Raw genomic sequence first — 18,926 nt, 5'->3', positions numbered from 1 at the left:
GGGGTTTTACCATGTTGACCAGGATGGTCTCGATCTCTTGACCTCGTGATCCACCCGCCTCGGCCTCCCAAAGTGCTGGGATTACAGGCTTGAGCCACCGTGCCCGGCCTGTTCTATCTTTTCTTAACTGTCCCAGGAGGCATCATCTCTGGCCTGTTCCTTCTTAGCCGATCGTCATTAGGGTCTCTGGCCAAATAAGTTTGGAAAAGACAGAATACTTTATCCAACTCTTACAAATTGACAATGCACAGTGGTATATTAATGGCTCTGAAGAGTCATGCAGTAAAGAAGCTGATTTATTTTTAACACTCTGATTGCCAAATTTATTTACGTATAAAACACTCTTGCTCCAGAACATCTAGCATTTCTCATTTCATTTCAGCAGAGCATACCTTAGGAATTTTGGATCCAGGCTATTGCCCACTATCCTGCTAATTAGGTGTCACAAACTATGAATAAAGCTTCTTGGCCTGATGGTGAACTGACCTCAACTCGTCAAGGAGGCAGCGGACAGCTGGGCTTCAGAAGCATTGGCATTTTCTGTACCATGGAGAAACAGAATGCAGGACCCATTTGTTCCTCTTGCCTTATCATTTGTTAGGTGTGCGCCTCATGCAGCCACTGTGCTACGCAGTATTTAAATAAATTTCACTTAATATGCAAAGTAACCACATACCAATAGATACTGTTATAGGTTTCATTAGAGAAAAAAAACTGATTCTTAACATTGTCATAAAGTTGCTGAGCAGCAGTGTGAACCCAAAGCCTGAGCCCTTAACCAATGAGCCCTAATGTTTCATTATACGCAGGTGGCAAGAAGAGACCTGTTTAACCAGTTCCAACTTTCATGTGCTAGCCCGACTGCAAAGAAAAGACTCAGGCTTTACACCTGCCCATTCTCCACCCTGCATGTGCCTTACCCCAGCTGTACCTTAATATATTTCTCTAACATGCTGAGCTCTCTCAGGCTTCTAGGCATGTTCTGTTCACTCTGCCCAGAACATGACTCCACTGTCTTCCCTTGGCTAACTCCTACTCATCCAGTGAATGCCAGCTTAAGCCTCCCTGCCTTCTGGAAGTCTTCCCTGATTCTCAGGCCTGAGTTGAAGTTCCTCTCCATGCTCCTGGAGCCCCCATTCATCCTCACATAGCACATCTCAAACCACTGCCTGGCCACTTGTTTACCTCCCCTACTAGACTGCAAGCCTGGAGTCCTATGAAGTCAAAGATTGACTGTTCTGTATATACCATGTGACTGAGACACAGCAGGAGCTCAAAAAATATAAAACTAATGCGTAAATCAATCAATCAAAAACAGAAACTCTAAAGTCCAAATCTCGCCTACCATTGTTTGAAGTCAGCAAGCATGGAACAAGGTAACGGCTGCTTACTTTCTGACCACAAAGGCAAAGCAGAGGGGCTCTGAGGCAGAGCTGGGTTTGAATCCCAGCTGTTATTAACTAGCCAAATGATGTGAAGCAAGTTACCTTGGCCTCTCCAGATCTCAATTTCCTCATCTATAAAATGGTCATGTAAAAAGTGCCTACCTCTTAACGTTGTAGTGGGGATATAATAAGGCAATGCATAGCGAAGTACTCAGAACAGTCTCTAGCACTTGGCTACTGTTTAATAAATATTAGCCATTATGATCATGGCCGGTCTGAGTGTAGGGGTGTCTGGAACTAATTGAGCACAACTCGTTATAGATTTCTTTGCTCTTCCTCCACTCCCACTGCTTCACTCGACTAGCCTTCAAAAACAGTATTTAAAAAATATGAGCTATTACGATTATAGGAAGGAAAATGAAGATAAGCCCTCTACAAAAGATAAGCTAGACATAGTATAAAGTCTCAAAGTGGAAGAAGAAAGAACCAAGTAACATACAGCACACTCCTACTTTTATAAGAAGAAAAGGAGCGAATAGTGGACAACAGGGGTAAAAGAACAAAAGCACAACTCGAAAAAGTATACTGTAGATATTCAGCTGATTCATTTATAACCCATTTTAGTTGGCTGACAATGAAGCAATTAAATTTTTCTAAACTCAGGAACACAAAAATCCACAACTTCACAGTTACTTCCTACATCTTCTTGCTCTAATTTGAAGCCTGTCAGAAAAAACCAGACCTTGAGTATTTCTATTAATAATTCCTGCCCACACCAGTAAGTAACAGCCACAGTGAGTTCCGGCCATGCTCCTAAAAACTGCTTAGATTCCATATTTGTGGAGATAAATGCTTAAAATCAAATACATTTTTAATTTGGTTACAACTTTAATCAATTCCAGCTGTTAGATGAGCCCCCCAAAAATTTACAATTAAGTACTAATCATAACTATTTTTAAATAGTGTTTTATATTGGACATTTAAATTTGTCTTTGAAATTTTAACATAGTAAATTGTACTCAAAACAAGGGTTTGTTCTTAGTATCATAATAATTTCCATATCAAACAATACCAAGCCCCATTTTTTTAGATTGTCATAGCAATCACTACTTGATATTTAAGATGTAGACAAGTTGATTCATCTTATAGAGTTACTACATCATTAAAAACTTACTTTCAATTTATAAAAAAGCAAATGGAAGAAACAATATTTCTTCTCCACAGTACCACTTCCAAAAAAATAACACAATCATGGTTGAACAACATCACCCAAAACATCAGGAAATTTCATCTTTACTGAAGCTAAATAAAACAGAACAATGGCACCAATCATGTCTTCTATTGATAGCTTAATCATGTCGTTTACATAAGCATATTTTGTTTCAGGGCAAAGGCCACTCGAGTTTTCCCACTTCAATGCATTTACCATCTCGACTTGTATACACAGACAATACAGAAATAGAAATCATCCATCACAGGCATAATCCTTACTAACAAGAAAAGACAGTCAAATATCCTGGGGTTAGATATTTTAGAAGATTCTCCAGACAGATGTTATCAGAAAGACACTTCAAATTCTGTGGCAACTTTAACTGAAGAAATGGAACATTTAAAATATTCTTTTTCAGGCCAGACACAGTGGCTCATGCCTATAATCCCAGCATTGTGGGAGGCCGAACCAGGCGGATCGCTTGAGTCTAGGAGTTTGAGACCAGCCTGGGCAATACAGAGAGACCCTGCCTCTACAAAAAATAAAAAGAATTAGCTGGGCATGGTGGCTCACACCTGTAGTCCCAACTACTCAGTCGGCTTAGGTGGGAGGATTGCTTCAGCCCAGGAGGTTCAGGCTGCAGTGAGCTGAGACAACACTGCACTCCAGCCTAAGCCACAGACTGATATCCTGTCTCAAGAAAACTTTAAAAAATTTAAAAAGTATTCTCTTGGCCGGGCATGGTGGCTCACACCTGTAATCCCAGCACTTTGGGAAACCAAGGTGGGCAGATCACTTGAGGTCAGGAGTTCGAGACCAGCCTGGCCAACATGGTGAAACCCCATCTTTAAAAAAAAAAAAATAAGTATTATCTTTCAATAATATATACCTGGGTTTGTTTTAAAATTCTCCAGGAGGGGGAAAAAAAGTCATGGGGAAGATAGTTAATATTAGTAAAATGCTGGGAAGGACAGGTACACAGGGTTTGATACACTATTGTCTAATTTTTGCATATGTTTGAAAATATCCATGGTATGGCCGGGCGCAAGGGTTCAAGCCTGTAATCCCAGCACTTTGGGAGGCCGAGGCAGGTGGATCATGAAGTCAGGAGTTCAAGACCAGCCTGGCCAAGATGGTGAAACTAAAAATGGTCTCTACTAAAAATACAAAAATGTAGCCAGGTGTGGTGGCAGGCGCCTCTAATCCCAGCTACTTAGGAGACTGATGCCAAAGAATTCCTTGAACCCAGGCAGCAGAGGTTGCAGTGACACCACTGCACTCCAGCCTGGGAAAGAGAGTGAGACTTCATCTCGAAAAAAAATAAAATAACAATGATAAAAAGTTAAACAGTATATTCTTTCCATCAAAATATTCTTTTCACCTAAGCTTAAATTTAAATTTGCTACAATCTCTGCCTAGAAACCATTAAATACCACAAAACGTTTTTCACCTCTCTAAAGATGTAACTCCATCACTGACACCTCTCTAAGAGGTTTTGTGCAGCGGGGCCCAATCCCTCAGCCCTCCAGCATCTCCTCTCAAAAACTGGAGGGAACCCCAAGTCCAATCACAACACTAGCAGATACTGCCGTCAGCAAGAGTTTCCCTCCAAAGCACCAACACCCTACATAAAATTACAATGTTTTGTTAGCTCATCACCCCTTAGATGGACTCACATATAACATCTGAGAAAATCTAATTAAATCACTAAACTAACCTGAGATGAACTTTTAAACGCCTCCATAAGACTTTAGGAATAAAGTCATCGGATGAGCCACCCTTTGTTAACAAGTTCCATTTGAATTTGACATTGAACTTCCAATACTATGAAAACAGGCTCTAGGAGATTATATAAATATAGACAACAATTACAACTTTGAGAAATACATCTAAAAGCCTTTAATCTTTAAAATTTAAATTACCCTATTTTTAACTTTTGACAAATATCCCAATTAACCTAAGACAAAATGGTCATCAGAACTTTGGAACAGCATATAAAACACAGAAGTAATGCTGCAAGAAAATTAAGTCATCTAAACAATGAAAAGACACCTTCATTTCCAAACATTTTAATAAAAATAAAAGTAAGACTTACCAGCACTTTGTTTTCAACTTTGTCTCCCTTAACTTCCAACTTTACTTTCTTCTTCACTGAAATTTTTATCTTTCTGCCAATAACATCCTTTATGCTTTCTGAAAAAAAAGGAATAGTTTCATTATACTATTAGTAAGGAAAAAAAAAGCATTGGGGAGGAGTAAGCATTTGATTTGGAGGAGTATATTTGGTTGCTTTTACTTTTTTTTTTTTTTTTTTTTTTTTAATGAAGCAGAGTCTCACGCTGTTACCCAGGGTGGAGTGCAGTGATGAGATCTCAGCTCAGTGCAACCTCCTCATCCTAGGTTTAAGCGATTCTTCTGCCTCGGCTTTCCTAACAGCTGGGACCACAGACAAGTACCACCGTTCCTGACCAATTTTTTGCATTTAGTAGAAACGGGGTTTCACCATGTTGGTCAGGCTGGTCTTGAACGCCTAACCTCAAGTGATCCACCTGCCAGAGCCTCAAGATTACAAGCATGAGCCACCATGCCCAGGTGTTTGTCTTTTTTCACTTGCTTTAATATCTGATGGTTATCAGCCATTAAGTATTTAATAAACACCTCCTTTGTACCTTGTACTGTGTGTTGAGATGCTGAGGCAAACATAAAAGCCTGACATAATACCAGCCCATCGAAGGCATAACATAACCTTGTTTGGAAAATAAGATACATATACAAGAAAAAACAAAAAACAGCAAACAGCGAAGATGGGCAGTATGATGAAGCACTACATTGCATGCAGAACACAACAGGAATTCATAAACTCCCTCTGCCCTTGGCTGGTTACCTCTGGTGCCCAGCAGCCTCTGGGTTCACCATAGTGCCATACAAATATTAGCATTCTCTTTGAGTAAGTCTTGACATGATGGTTGGGGAATATAGCAAAACAAAACACAAGAGAACTGGGCCAGGCGTGCTGGCTCACGTCTATAATCCCAGCAGTTTGGGAGGCTGAGGCAGGCGGATCGCTTGAGGCTAGGAGTTCGAGACTAGCCTGGCCAACATGGAGAAACCCTGTCTCTACTAAAAATACAAAAAAAGAAATTGGCCGGGCATGGTGTACATGCCTGTAATCCCAGCTAGTTGGGAGACTGGAGCACGAACACTGCTTGAACCCAAGAGGCAGAGGTTGCAGTGAGCCTAGACTGCGTCACCACACTCCAGCCTGGGTGACAGAGTGAGACTCTGTCTCAAAAAATAAAAATAAACCAGAACTGTATCAAATGATTTAACCAGAAAAAGGTACTCCCAGCCATATGTCCTTCCAAATCACAGCACAATACCCACAAGGAGTGGTCAAAGGGCAACAGAAGGAGAAATGCAGAGACTTGACACTTCAGATAGTAGTGAAAGTCTTCCTAGGACTCCCATGAGAACCTCAAAATGAACAGGTCTGAAATCAAACTCATTATCTCCTACTCTAGACACTAATGATGCTGGAAACTGCTTATCTCTAACTCCTCCTCTTAGACAGGAAGCCAGTCTCCCATAATCTACCTCCTCTACGGCTCCTGACGACCTAGGCCTCTAAGCCATCAGCTCACTGTCACCTCCATAACCACAGTGACTCTTCCAAAACCGTGAGACTCATTATCTCTCTCCCAGCCTATGAATTGCGGTCTTTTTTTAATAAACCCCAAACTCACAGCATGTCATTCAAGGTCTTTCACATTTTTTTTTTCCATTGTCATTTCTCAGCACATACCTAAAGATCAAATTATCCGTAACATCTTCATCTTGTATACCCCTAGGATTGTGTATCTATTATTCTCTTTCCTGGGATGCCCTTTCCCTCTCGTCCTCCTGGTTATATTCTATTTACCCTCCAAAATACAGTCCCTCCTCTATAGCTCCCATACCCTGTATTCTGTATTACAATCATTTTGGTCTATTCACACGTTCAACAAATGAAGGTACATAGGAGTATCTCTTGCGTGCCACGTACTCGAGGAGATGCTAGCTAGAGATGGTCCTTGCTTTTCACAGGAGTTTGCAATCTAATGGAGGTCACAGAGAGATGCCATTAAACAAATTCAGACACAATGCAGAGAGGATCATGAATTTGAAAGCATAGGAAGCTTTCAGGGAGGAGGGGATCCCTGAGCTAAATCTTGATGGCATAGGAAATAAGACCAGGGGTTTCCAAAGTGGAGTGTACAATACAATCCATTGAGCTGAAAGAAGAAAATAGGATTTTCACTTCTACTTACAATGTGTTTCAGTTGTGTTTTAGATTATACACTAAATGCAGTATGTAGTTTAACATATGTTTATTAAAGGGTAATCAAAATTTTCTTCTTGGGAACGCCACTGTGAAAGTTTAGGGCCGCTGAGATAAGAAGAGTGAAGAAGGGGAGAAAAAGACAGTGTACACACAAAGAACTGCATAGACCTGAGGAAGCACAGCTTGCTCAAGCAACAACAAGGAGATGGAATGTCTGGGGCAAGGGCACATGTGGAAGAGCTCACTGCACTTCAAGTTCTTTACACAGCTCCTATCTTATCAGAACTCAAAACAAGCACAGGCTACTCCTCCCTCTGCTAAAAAAGAATTGTGGGAAATGGGCATCTGAAATTGACTTAAGAACATACACACAGGCAAACAGACTGGAAAACCGTCTATCCAAAGATCTAAAATAACTACCTCTAAGCGGTAATAGGAGTCACGTATATTCTTCTTATTCTTCTCTGCATTTAAATTTTTCACGAAAAGTCTGTAACACTTTTTATATACCTTGAGGGAATCTTAAGGGAATACAGAGGTTTCCATGTGGTCGCCATTTTGAATTGATGAAAGCAGAATTTTTGTGAGCATTTGAAATTGGAGAGGAAAACAAGTGCAGGAATTTATTCTATCTCAGACTAACTTGACTACTGAAAGACCCAGAAAAATCATATCGGGCATAATACGTCACTCTGTTGAAAGATATATGACATACACAATACTTAATAAAAACGAAACTTCCATTTCAAGGTAAAGGTCAAATTCAACTTTTAAAATATACAAACCATTCCTTTTGAGAATCATGAATACAAACCAGACACCTTATTTCCACCCTATCCTTCACTCTTTCTCTTGGTTCTAAGTAATTACCTACACTTTCCATTTCCAGACTCAAGGACAACTCCTTACACAAAAATCTGCCACCAACTTTAGTCATCCTTATCCCCCAGCCAGGAAAGTCCTTGCCTAAACTCATTCTCAGGACTTCTGGTGGCATTTTCAGAGCCTCTGGCCTTTACTTGGGGTGTTGGAAAGGTCTCAGCCTCCCAGAACTGGATGGGTCACTCACTCCAGCAAAGGCTGCTACTTTTATCTCAGGAGCAGACTCCACAAGGTTGGGAAGAGAGAAGAGGGCTTGCCTGGATAATGATGGGTGGGTGTGTGTGTGTGTGTGTGTGTGCGCGCGAACAACTTCATATTATAAATTCTGGTAAAAGGTCAGGTTTGTCTTTAATTCAGCAGAAGTAGAGGCTTTCATACAAACCTAGCAACAGCCTCTTTACATTAAGTTTTACCTGCTGAGTTAACAGTCACCAACGGAAGGGCATACACAAATTCCTCCAAAGTATTATTAGCTAAAAGGAACAACAGAGGCGCCAATTCCACAAAGGGAGATGAATGGGTGCTCAGAACTTCCTCTTGTTGTCAGCACCGATTAAACATCATCTTTGTGAGCAGTACGCTATGCAGTGTGCCAAGAATGGTACAGTAGGGAATATAGGTCACTAGGGCTCAAAACACATCTGCACACAGACACACACACCTTGTTACAATATAACATGCTACACACATACACATGCTTAAACGCTAGGTTTTTCAGAACACTCTCCCATCCTATTTCAGCTCTACCATTTTAACCCTCCAGATAATTAAGTTAAACCTCAAGACTTAACCAGCCCTGCCCCCACCACCACCAAAAAAAAAAGTAATAACCCTTAAGGGACTCAAACAATGGGTCACCTTTCACAGGGTACCACATACAGGTTCCCTAAGAGATCCCCGGTAAGGAAAATCGGTAGGTTAATCATTATTAAAATAAAGCTTTTATCATTAACCCTCAATTTCCTGGCCCGAGTCTGCGTCAGACCTGTAACCCTTTCGCTCCCAGCTGGCTACAACAAGCCACGCCTTGCCAGGCCCATTTTACCAGACTGGCGCCCACTCTCCCCAGTCTGCGGGTCAGAGGATCACGTCCCGCTGGGCATTTTCAGGAAGGTGCCTGACACGTGCCGGAGACGACCTACTGTGCGCTCGCCAGCTGTCCTTCCCGTAAGCTTTCCCGGACTTTCCCGAGTTTGGGGCAGTGGGCCGGGCGCCGTAAAGGGCTCCCTTCTCTAGTGGAACTCCCAATTGTAAGGTGCCCGCCCCCTTCTTCCGCCAACCGGGACCCCCGCGTCTGGGCGGGAGGAGGTGCCTAGGGCTCGCAGCCGAGACCCCCCAAGGAGGACTCCCAATTCCTCCCCGACGCGTTCCGTCGCTGCACTTGGCTCTAGAGGCGGTCGGATGGGAACAAACTTCCCGGCGCCCCCAATGACCCTGCCCAACACCACTCCACCCTAAGGTGCGCCCAGACTTCTCGGGACCTGCGGGAAGGTGGGAAGGGAGGCGGAGGTGAGGAGTTAGCAGAGGAAGATGGAAATCCAACCACCGCGTGAATCTTACCTATCAACTCCCTGGGAACATCAGAGCTCTCCTCGGTCATGGTTGCCCTCTAGGAGCGGGGCGTACTGCAGGTCCAACTCTGATGTACGGCCCCTGCCCTTCTCCGAAGTCCTCAATGTTTTGAGAGGCAGATGCAGCTTGCAAATGGAAGTGGGCAAGAAAAGGGGGTCGGAGATACAATTTAGCCGCGCGCCCCCCGCCCCACAAAAAAAAAAAAAAAAAAAACAAAAAAAAAAAAAAAAAAAAAAAAAAAAAAAAAAAAAAAGAGTTGCAAATGCCAGGCGGATTTGCTGCTGCTGCTACATGACGCCTCCTCGCAGTTCCCGGCGGCGCAGTGAGGAGCGCACGGGATCACGGGCGGGCTCGGGGCGTGGGGCGGCTGCGGCGCCGGCTCCTCCTCCCGGCTCGCAGGTCCCCGGCGGGGCTTGGCAGGCGCAGCTCCCGCCCCGTCTCCGCGCCGCACCTACCGCCCTAGGTGAAAACGGGGGGCGTGGAAAGGGCGGGGAGAGCGGCGCGCGGCGGGGGAGGGGGCTGTCCTCGCGCTCCCGCCGGGATCCGGCTGGGCGGGGGCAGCTCCGGCCCTTCTCCTTCTTCTTCTCCTCCTCCTCCTCCTGCTGCTGCGTTTCCTCCTCACCTCGCGAGAGCCAGCCTCCGGAGCCCGGGCGCTGGGTCCCCGGCGCGGGGCGCACCCCGAGGAGACACGCTGCGCGGTGCTGCGGTGGCGGCGGCGGGCACCCGCCCCTCCTCGCAGCCTCCCTCCCAAACCGCAAAAGCCCTGTGTGAGGAGAGGGGGCGAGCGAGCGCAGCGCGCGAGAGAGCCCGGGAGCCATCTGCTGGCTGCGAGGGAGGCGATCTGGGTGAGCCGCCAGTCCCCACCTCCGGGCGGGCCGAGGGACGCGGAGCACGGGAGGCTGCAGATTCTGCAGAGCCGTCTGCACGGAAGCCGGTTCTTTCTGAGACCTCTCACGCACGTTTTCTTTTTCAACCCTCCCGGTGACATGTCATTTCATCAGCTCTCTTCTTCATTTTTGGTGAGCTAGACGAAACCTGTGAACACTAATCATACGGTGAGAAAACACTTGTGTGTGTGTTCAGCTTGTGCTCTGCAGCCGCAGTTCGCAATCTCAGACATTCCAACTGCGAACGCCTTGGAAAATGCCTTTCACTCGAAAAGATCTCTTTTATCCTCGGGGCACATTTGGGAAGCTGAACTTGAATCACTGAGAACCTGGGCCCAAAGTCCCTGTGACTTCCCTGAGCTTCATCCCCGGAGGCTCAACTTCAGGGCCAAGAACGCTTTGTGCCTTAATCGCGGATTTTTAGCCTAGGGCTGGGAATGTCCCAGACTGTCAGGTTCTGCTTTGAAAGCACAGAAAGGGAGGAAAGGAAAGGGAATCCCAAACACTTGGCAATCTAATTTTAAACACTGCTACTGACCTTGGATCCCTTAGAATTATCTTCAGCCCCACAGCTGGGCCTTACCACTAAGGATTTGCCAATCTGGCCCCTTCCCGCCCTCCTTACCTCTCCCACCCTCCACTTTATTACAACCAGACTCTCTGTTTCCTTCCTCCTTCCTCTTAAGGTTATCTGATTCTCATCTGTGTTTTCAAACCCATCCTAGTTTCTACCTTCTTCGTGAATATTTTCCAGGGATTTTCAGATCGCTGTGATCCCTAAGCCTCTAGAATATATATTGCCTGAAGCACACGGTTCTAAGCCCTTCCATGCAGTGTCTTGTTTCATTACTTGTGCATTTGTCTAGTTTTACTCACGCTTGCATTGTCCCCTGAGTTTGGATTTTTCTGCCCAGCCACACTGTAGATGAGTTGAAAGCAGGAATTTATCTTAGACTTTTGAACCTCTTCAACAGCCTAGTGCAAAGTAGGTGTTCAATAAACATTTGTTAACCGATTTTAGAGCTTTGGACCTCAGGCCTCCAACCATTTGTTTCAAAAGTGGGCAATTTCTTGAAGCTAGACATTTCCTTGATGCATTAAATATCTTTTTTCTGCAATAAATGGAAATTAACATCTCAAAACTGTCTTTTATTCAACCCTGTGTGTTAAAGAGGGCTTTTCTGGCACATCCCAATGAAGTTTCAGAAATACCCTGAAGTTTCCAAACCATGTGATTACTTGTGAAAATAAGAACAAAAGATTTTTTTTTCCTGCGGCCTGGGTGATGGAAAGAATAAAGGAAAGGCTGTATGGCAGTTCTGTAATTCAGTACTCTTTGGCTTTTTTTAAGGAAGCTGGGGTTTCAGTAAAAGAATCATTTTCACTGCAACAGGATCCTGACTGGCTCCTGCGTCTCTGAAGTGAATTAAAATGAATCTCCTATCACAACACTGAAAAATGACTGACTGATTTTGGAAATCAAAGTCATTTACTTCTCGGTTGCAAAACTCAAATGTGTTTCAGAAGAGCAAGCAGAAAACTCCAAGGAGCACTGTTTATAAAGCGGTAAACCCAACAAACAGGAAACATCCCCAGCCTGGTAAAACCATGGTGCCAGCTTAGAGAATGCAGTTTGCATCCTGAAATGTGTGCTTGTTGACTGTCTACCTCTCCTACTGCCTCAAAAACAAACTTTTCTCACTCCACCATCCCTCCAACTTCCTTAAATTCATCCCTGCTTATATACTGTAGTCTTGAATAAAAAAGTGATCAAACCGCTACATGAAACTGATTGGCATTACAAATGTAATTAGCCATAGCTTCATCTAAGTAAGTGTTTACATGTGGCTGTGTTTAAACCATACAACTAGTATGGTTTATCTGAAAGCTGTCAGTAAGAGAAAACTTTTATCTGAAAATCCCTACTGCATTTGAATCTGTAAAATGTTAAACATAGTTACAATACATTTAACATACACTGAGTGGCAACATTATTTTGAAAAGCTATCCATGGATTTTTATTTTTAACTCATGAGCATATATTCACATCTATATGGTGCATTTTGTAATGCATTAAGATCAGAAAACACTCTGAATAAAAAAGTTTGCAGAAAATACTGTCTCTAAAATGACCCAACATACTATCATTAAACTTATATCATAAAATGATTAAACCCATGAAGACAAAGCAAACAAAAAAGATAAGAAGAAATCAGCATTGTAACAAAAAAATCTCACAAACTTACTAAGTCAGCTTCTGATCCTGTCTACTGCATTGAGAACTGGTATAAAATAGAAAGGTATTCAGAAATGTGGAACCCACCAGCATTTTACCCCAAGTAATGATTTTAAGACTAACCTCCCACCCCCAGTAACCATTGGTGAAGGGGCCTTCTTAAGAAAGTGTATTTTTCAGCTTGGTTAATAAAGATCTTTCAGGAGAGTATGCAATGTGAACTAAACTTGAAAACACCTCTAAGAAAACTTAGTTTATCTCTGACTGGAAGACAATAGAAGGTAAATGACTATTAAACAACACTCCTTTAAACTATTTACAAATGGGCTGGCCTGTAATCCCAGCACTTTGGGGGGCCGAGGCAGGCGGATTACCTGAGGTCGGGAGACCAACATGGAGAAACCCTATCTCTACTAAAAATGCAAAGTTAGCAGGGCATGTTGGCGCACGCCTGTAATCCTAGCTACTCTGGAGAATGAGGCAGGAGAATCACTTGAACCCAGGAGGCAGAGGTTGCAGTGAGCCTTTGCACTCCAGCTTGGGCAACAAGAGCAAAATTCCATCTTAAAAAAATGAAAAATAAAGTATTTACAAATGAAATTATATGAGACCTGATATTTGCTTGAAAATAGCCCACGGGGATGTTGGGGGGTAGAGAGTATTGAGTAGGGAAATAGATGAAATCAGAGTGGCCTTCTGTCGATTTTTGTTGCAGCTGCATATCAGATAAATGGGAATTCATTGCTTTCACTTTTACATGTGTTTGAAATGTTTCATAACAAAAATAAAACAGAATGAATCCTTAACGTATATGACTGAACAAAAAGGAGGAAAATCGGCTTGGTAATTAAGAACACATCTGTTTGAATGTGCCGTAATCAGAGCTCCCAGTTTTCAATGGTATTCCAACTTCAGAACATTTGAACACTTCCGTAGATAACATATTGTCTTGATTCAAAGAAACATTTTCTCATTTTAAAGTTAATGAAATCTGAATGCATTTTATAATTGGTATAAACAGTTTTAAAATCATGGTTCTCACGCCCCATCCCCAACACAAATGCCAGATATATTACGAAATCCATGATGCATCTGAAAATAAGTTATCTATGACAAGTGAGGAAATAAGGGTTTGACATATCTGAACTACCCAGTGACTCCTTGGGTAAAAAGTGCAGTTACTATATCTTTATCACAATGAGGAAGTAAGTTCACATTTGTGGAGTGACTTGCCCCAAGTCAGAACTTTAAGAGTCAAAGACTGAACTTAGAATTTGAGATTTCCAGGTAAATGTTCATTTTACTATAGTTTTGGTTTCATTTGGTTTGGTTTGAGACAGAGCCTTGCTCCACTGCCCAGGCTGGAATGCAGTGGCACATTCTCGGCTCACTGCAACTTCTGCCTCCTGGGTTCAAGCGATTCTCCTGCCTCAGCCTCCCAAGTAGAGTAGCTGGGACTACAGGTGCATGGCACCACACTCAGCTAATTTTTGTACTTTTAGTAGAGATGGGCTTTCACCATGTTGGCCAGGCTGGTCTCAAACTTCTGACTTCAAGTGTTCTGCCTGCTTTGACCTCCCAAAGTGCTGGGATTACAGGCATGAGACACCACGCTCAGCCCATTTTACTATAGTTTTTATGCTACTCTGCAAGCTCCTAGGCCAGATTCCCTTGGAAGCATACAGGTGACCAGGGTTTGGCCTCACTGGCCCACAAGGAGCTCCTTCTCTAGGAGGATGATCAAGATGAGCTTTGATTGCCCTGCAACTAGCCCAGTGCCAGCCACATAGTAGGTGAGGGAAAACGCCTTTAGAAGGCTCAATTGAGCCAAGTCCTTTTATATGGTATGGTATGTATGGCCTGGTATGTTACGTCTTCATTCTCATTGGTTTCAAAGAACATCTTTATTTCTGCCTTCATTTCATTATTTATCCAGTCTGTGTCTTTTGAGTGGGACATTTAGCCCATTTATATATAAGGTTAATACTGTTATGAAGAAAAGAGAGAATCAAATTGATGCAATAAAAAAATGATAAAAGAGATATCATCACCAATCCCACAGAAATACCAACTACCATTAGAAAATACTACGAACACCTCTATGGAAATAAACCAGTAAATCTAGAAGAAATGGATAAGTTCCTGGACACTTACACCCCCCCAGGACTAAACCAGGAAGAAGTCGAATCCCTGAATAGGAATGGTACCATTCCTTCTGAAACTATTCTAAACAATACAAAAAGAGACATTCCTCCCTAACTCATTTTATGAGACCAACATCACCCTGATATCAAAACCTGGCAGATACACAACTAACAAAGAAAATTTCAGGCCAATATCCATTATGAACATTGATGCGAAAATCTTCAATAAAATACTGGCAAATCAAATCTAACAGCACATCAAAAAGCTTATCCACCGCAATCAAGTGAGCTTCATCCTGGGAATGCAAGTGTGGTTCAACATACGCAAATCTATAAACGTAATCCACCACATAAACAGAACCAAGACAAAAACCACATGATCATCTCAATACATGCAGACAAGGCCTTTAACAAAATTCAACAGCGCTTTATGCTAAAAATTATCAGTAAACTACGTTTCGATGGAACATATCTCAAAATAATAAAAGCTATTTATGACAAACCCACAGCCCATATCATACTGAATGGGCAAAAACTGGAATCATTCCCTTTGAAAAACAGCACAAGACAAGGACGCCCTTTCTCACCCCTCCTATTCAGCATACTATTGGAAGTTCTGGCCAGGGCAATCAGGCAAGAAAAAGAAATAAAGTGTATTCAATTAGGAAAAGAGGAAGACAAATTGTCTCTATTTGCAGACGACATGATTGTCTATTTAGAAGACCCCTTTGTCTCAGCCCAAAATCTCCTTAAGCTGATAAGCAACTTCAGCAAGGTCTCAGCATACAAAATCAATGTGCAAAAATTGCTAGCATTCCTATGTACCAACACCAGGGAAGCAGAGAGCCAAATTATGAGTGAACTCCCATTCACAATTGCTACTAAGAGAATAAAATACCTAGAAATATAACTAACAAGGGATGTGAAGGACCTCTTCAAGGAGAACTACAAACCACCGTTCAAAGAAATAAGAGAGAACATGAACAAATGGAAAAACATTCCATTCTCATGGTTAGGAAGAATCTGAAAATGGCCATACTGCCCAAAGTGATTTATAGATTCAGTGCTATCCATCCAGGACAGAGGCATGGGCAAGGGCTTCATGACTAAAACACCAAAAGCAATGGCAACAGAAGCCAAAATAGACAAATGGGATCTAATTAAACTAAAGAGCTTCTGCATAGCAGAAGAAACTATCATTAGAGTGAACCAACAACCAACAGAATGGGTAAAAAATATTGCAATTTACCCATCTGACAAAGGGCTAATATCCAGAATCTACAAGGAACTTAAACAAATTCACAAGAATAAAACAAGCAACCCCATTAAAAAGTGGGCAGAGGATATGAATAGACACTTTTCAAAAGAAGACATTTATGCAGCCAACGAACATGAAAAAAGCTCATCATCATCGGTCATTAGAGAAATGCAAGCCAAAACCCCATTGAGATACTACCTCACACCAACTAGAATGGCAATCATTAAAAAATCAGGAGACAAAAGATGCTGAGAGGATGTGGAGACATAGGAACGCTTTTACGCTGTTGGTGGAATTGTAAATTCGTTCAACCATTGTGGAAGACAGTGTGGCGATTCCTCAAGGATCTAGAAATAGAAATACCATTTGACCCAGCAATCCCATTACTGGGTATATACCCAAAGGATTATGAATCATTCCATTATAAAGACACATGCCCACTTATGTTTATTACAGCACTGTTCACAATAACAAAGACTTGGAACCAGCCAAAATGCCCATCAATGACAGACTGAATAAAGAAAATGTGGCACATATACACCATGGAATACTATGCAGCCATAAAAAAGGATGAGTTCATGTCCTTTGCAGGGACATAAAACTGGAAACCATCATTCTCGGCAAGCTGACACCAGAACAGAAAACCAAACACCATATGTTCTCACTCACAAGTGGGTGTTGAAAAACGAGAACACATGGACACACAGAGAGGAACATCACACACCAGGGCCTGTTGGGGTGTGGGGGCAGAGGGGAGGGGTAGCAGGGCGTGGGGGTCAGGGGAGGGATAGCATGAGTAGAAATACCTAATGTAGATGATAGGGTGATGGATGCTGCTAACCACCATGGCACGTGTATACCTATGTAACAAACCTGCACATGGTGCACATGTACCCCAGAACTTAAAGTATAATAAAAGAAAAAGAAAGAAATTCGTAGGAGTGGGAAAGAAGAAGCACTAAAATATTGCAAGGTTCTTATATAAATTAACTCGGCAAATATGAGTTGAGCACTTAGAATTTGCCAGAGGTTATAATAGTCAATTATGTGGCCACTTCATGTAACCCTCATGGAGCAGTCTAGAGAAGACAGAGAGCAAGGCCAAGATAAAAAATTAAAAACAACTTTTTGTTGTTGTTGTTATTTGAGATAGAGTCTTGCTCTGTCACCAGGCTGGAGTGCAGTGGCACAATCTTGGCTCACTGCAACATCCGCCTCTTGGGTTTTAAGTGATTATCCTGCCTCAGCCTCCCGAGTAGCTGGGACTATAGGCGCACGCCACCACCCCTGGCTAATTTTGTATTTTTAGTAAAGATGGGGTTTCAACATGTTTGCCAGGATGGTCTCAAACTCTTGACCTCGTGATCCTCCTGCCTTGGCCTCCCCAAGTTCTGGGAGTACAGGCGTGAGCCATCGCACCCGGCCGCAACATCTTTTATAACTTAATCGTGAAAATGATATACCATCACTTCTGTTCTATTTTACTGGACACGTGGATCAGCCCAGGTCAGTGGAGGAAGGTATTCACACAAGAATGTGAATACCAAGAGTAGAAGATCATTGAGGACCATTTAGAGAACAGTTAAAGTAGAGAGAAAAAGAGAGAGAGAAACAAAATGGCTAATGGCTAATGTAGAGAAAGTATAGGATCAATCATTAGAGTAGCTGGGAATCAGGAAGGTAAGATGTCAAGTTAGGAAATAAAGAAAAAAAATATTTCAAGAAGGGAGAAAGGGTTAACAGTGTCCTATGGTGCTCCAAAGTCAAATTTGATAAGGAATAATAATGCATTACTTGAACTTAGTAATATAGGAGGTATTGTTTTCTGTAGAAAGATACATTTTAGTAGAATGACAGAGAAGATAAAGTGCAGTGGGTGGAAGCATGATTAGGAGATGGAAAAGATGAAGGGAAAAAGGAAATACAGATGATTCTAGAACTTTGGGAATGACAGAAAGGTAGAGAAGTAGCTAAAGACCTATATAGAAGACTTTCTGTTAACCTTGGAAGATTTACTGCTTTACATTATTTCTGCCACTTTCTAATGAGAGGAGAATAAACCATGCATCAAGTCTCTAACGTAGATTTTAGACTTTAATAATATCGTATCAATATTTTTACCCGCTCATTATTTATAACAAGGGTACCACATGATGCAGAACAATAATAGGGGACACTGCCTGGGTGGGAAGCATATGGAAACTCTCTGTGCTTTCTGCTCGATTTTTCTGTAGAACTAAAACTATTCTTAAAAAGGAAGACTGCTCTTCCTCTCAGGTCCCGTATTTAACACGATTTGGAAAAGGCAAGTCCAGGCTCAAAACGGAAGCACATGATCCAAAGGAACCAGAGCACTTGAGCAAACTGTTTACTGGGGTTCTGAGCTTTGACACTACAGAAAATAGTTTCAGAGAACATTTTGAAAAATGGCACACATTCACAGACTGCCTGATAATGAGAGACTCCAAACAACATGTTCCAGAGGCTTTGGTTTTGTGACTTACTCGTATTGAAGAGGTGGATACAGCAATGTGTGCTTAACCACACAAGGCTGACAGGTGTGCACTGGAGCCAAAGAGAGCTGTTTCTAGAAAAGATTCTAGAAAGCCTGGTGCCCTTCTAACCATGAAGAAAACCTTTGTGATATTAAGGAAGATAGAGAAGAATGTAATTTGAGACAGTACTTTGAAAAGTATGGCAAGGCCAGGGCAGGTGCAGTGCCTCATGTTTATAATTCCAAAAGTTTTGGGAGGCCAAGGTGGGTGGATTGCTTGAGCCCAGGAGTTTGGGGCCAGACTGGGAAACATAGTGAAACCCTGTCTCTACAAAAAAAAAAAAAAAAAGCAAAAATTAGCCGCACATAGTGGCACGTGCCTGTGGTCCCAGTTACTTGGGAGGCTGAGGTGGGAGGATTACTTGAGCCTGGGAGGTAGAGGGTGTAATGAACAAAGATTACACCACTACACTCCAGGCTGGGTGACAGAGTGAGACCCTGTCTCAAGAAAAGAAAGAAAAGAAGGAAAGACGGAAA

General features: G+C 42.5%; 1 protein-coding gene across 10 annotated transcripts in view; it reads right to left on the bottom strand.

Annotated features, from left to right (window-relative positions):
• The window catches only part of CARMIL1 (capping protein regulator and myosin 1 linker 1), a 351,508-nt gene extending 341,931 nt beyond the window's left edge, over positions 1-9,577 (bottom strand). For all 10 annotated transcript variants that reach the window (XM_017505212.2, XM_037730170.1, XM_037730172.1 and 7 more), the window contains exons 1-2: positions 9,359-9,577; positions 4,691-4,788 (exon numbers count right to left, since the gene is read on the bottom strand). In XM_017505212.2, the coding sequence (XP_017360701.1) occupies positions 4,691-4,788; positions 9,359-9,398 (138 nt within the window). In that variant the 5' untranslated portion in view covers positions 9,399-9,577. The remainder of the gene's footprint in view (positions 1-4,690; positions 4,789-9,358) is intronic.
• Positions 9,578-18,926: the final 9,349 nt, after the last annotated feature.

This window comes from Cebus imitator, unplaced genomic scaffold, assembly GCF_001604975.1.
Source record: "Cebus imitator isolate Cc_AM_T3 unplaced genomic scaffold, Cebus_imitator-1.0 Scaffold335, whole genome shotgun sequence".
NCBI classification, from domain to species: Eukaryota; Metazoa; Chordata; class Mammalia; order Primates; family Cebidae; genus Cebus; species Cebus imitator.
Note: the sequence above shows the minus strand (reverse complement) of the source record. Positions and strands in the feature narration are given on the sequence as shown.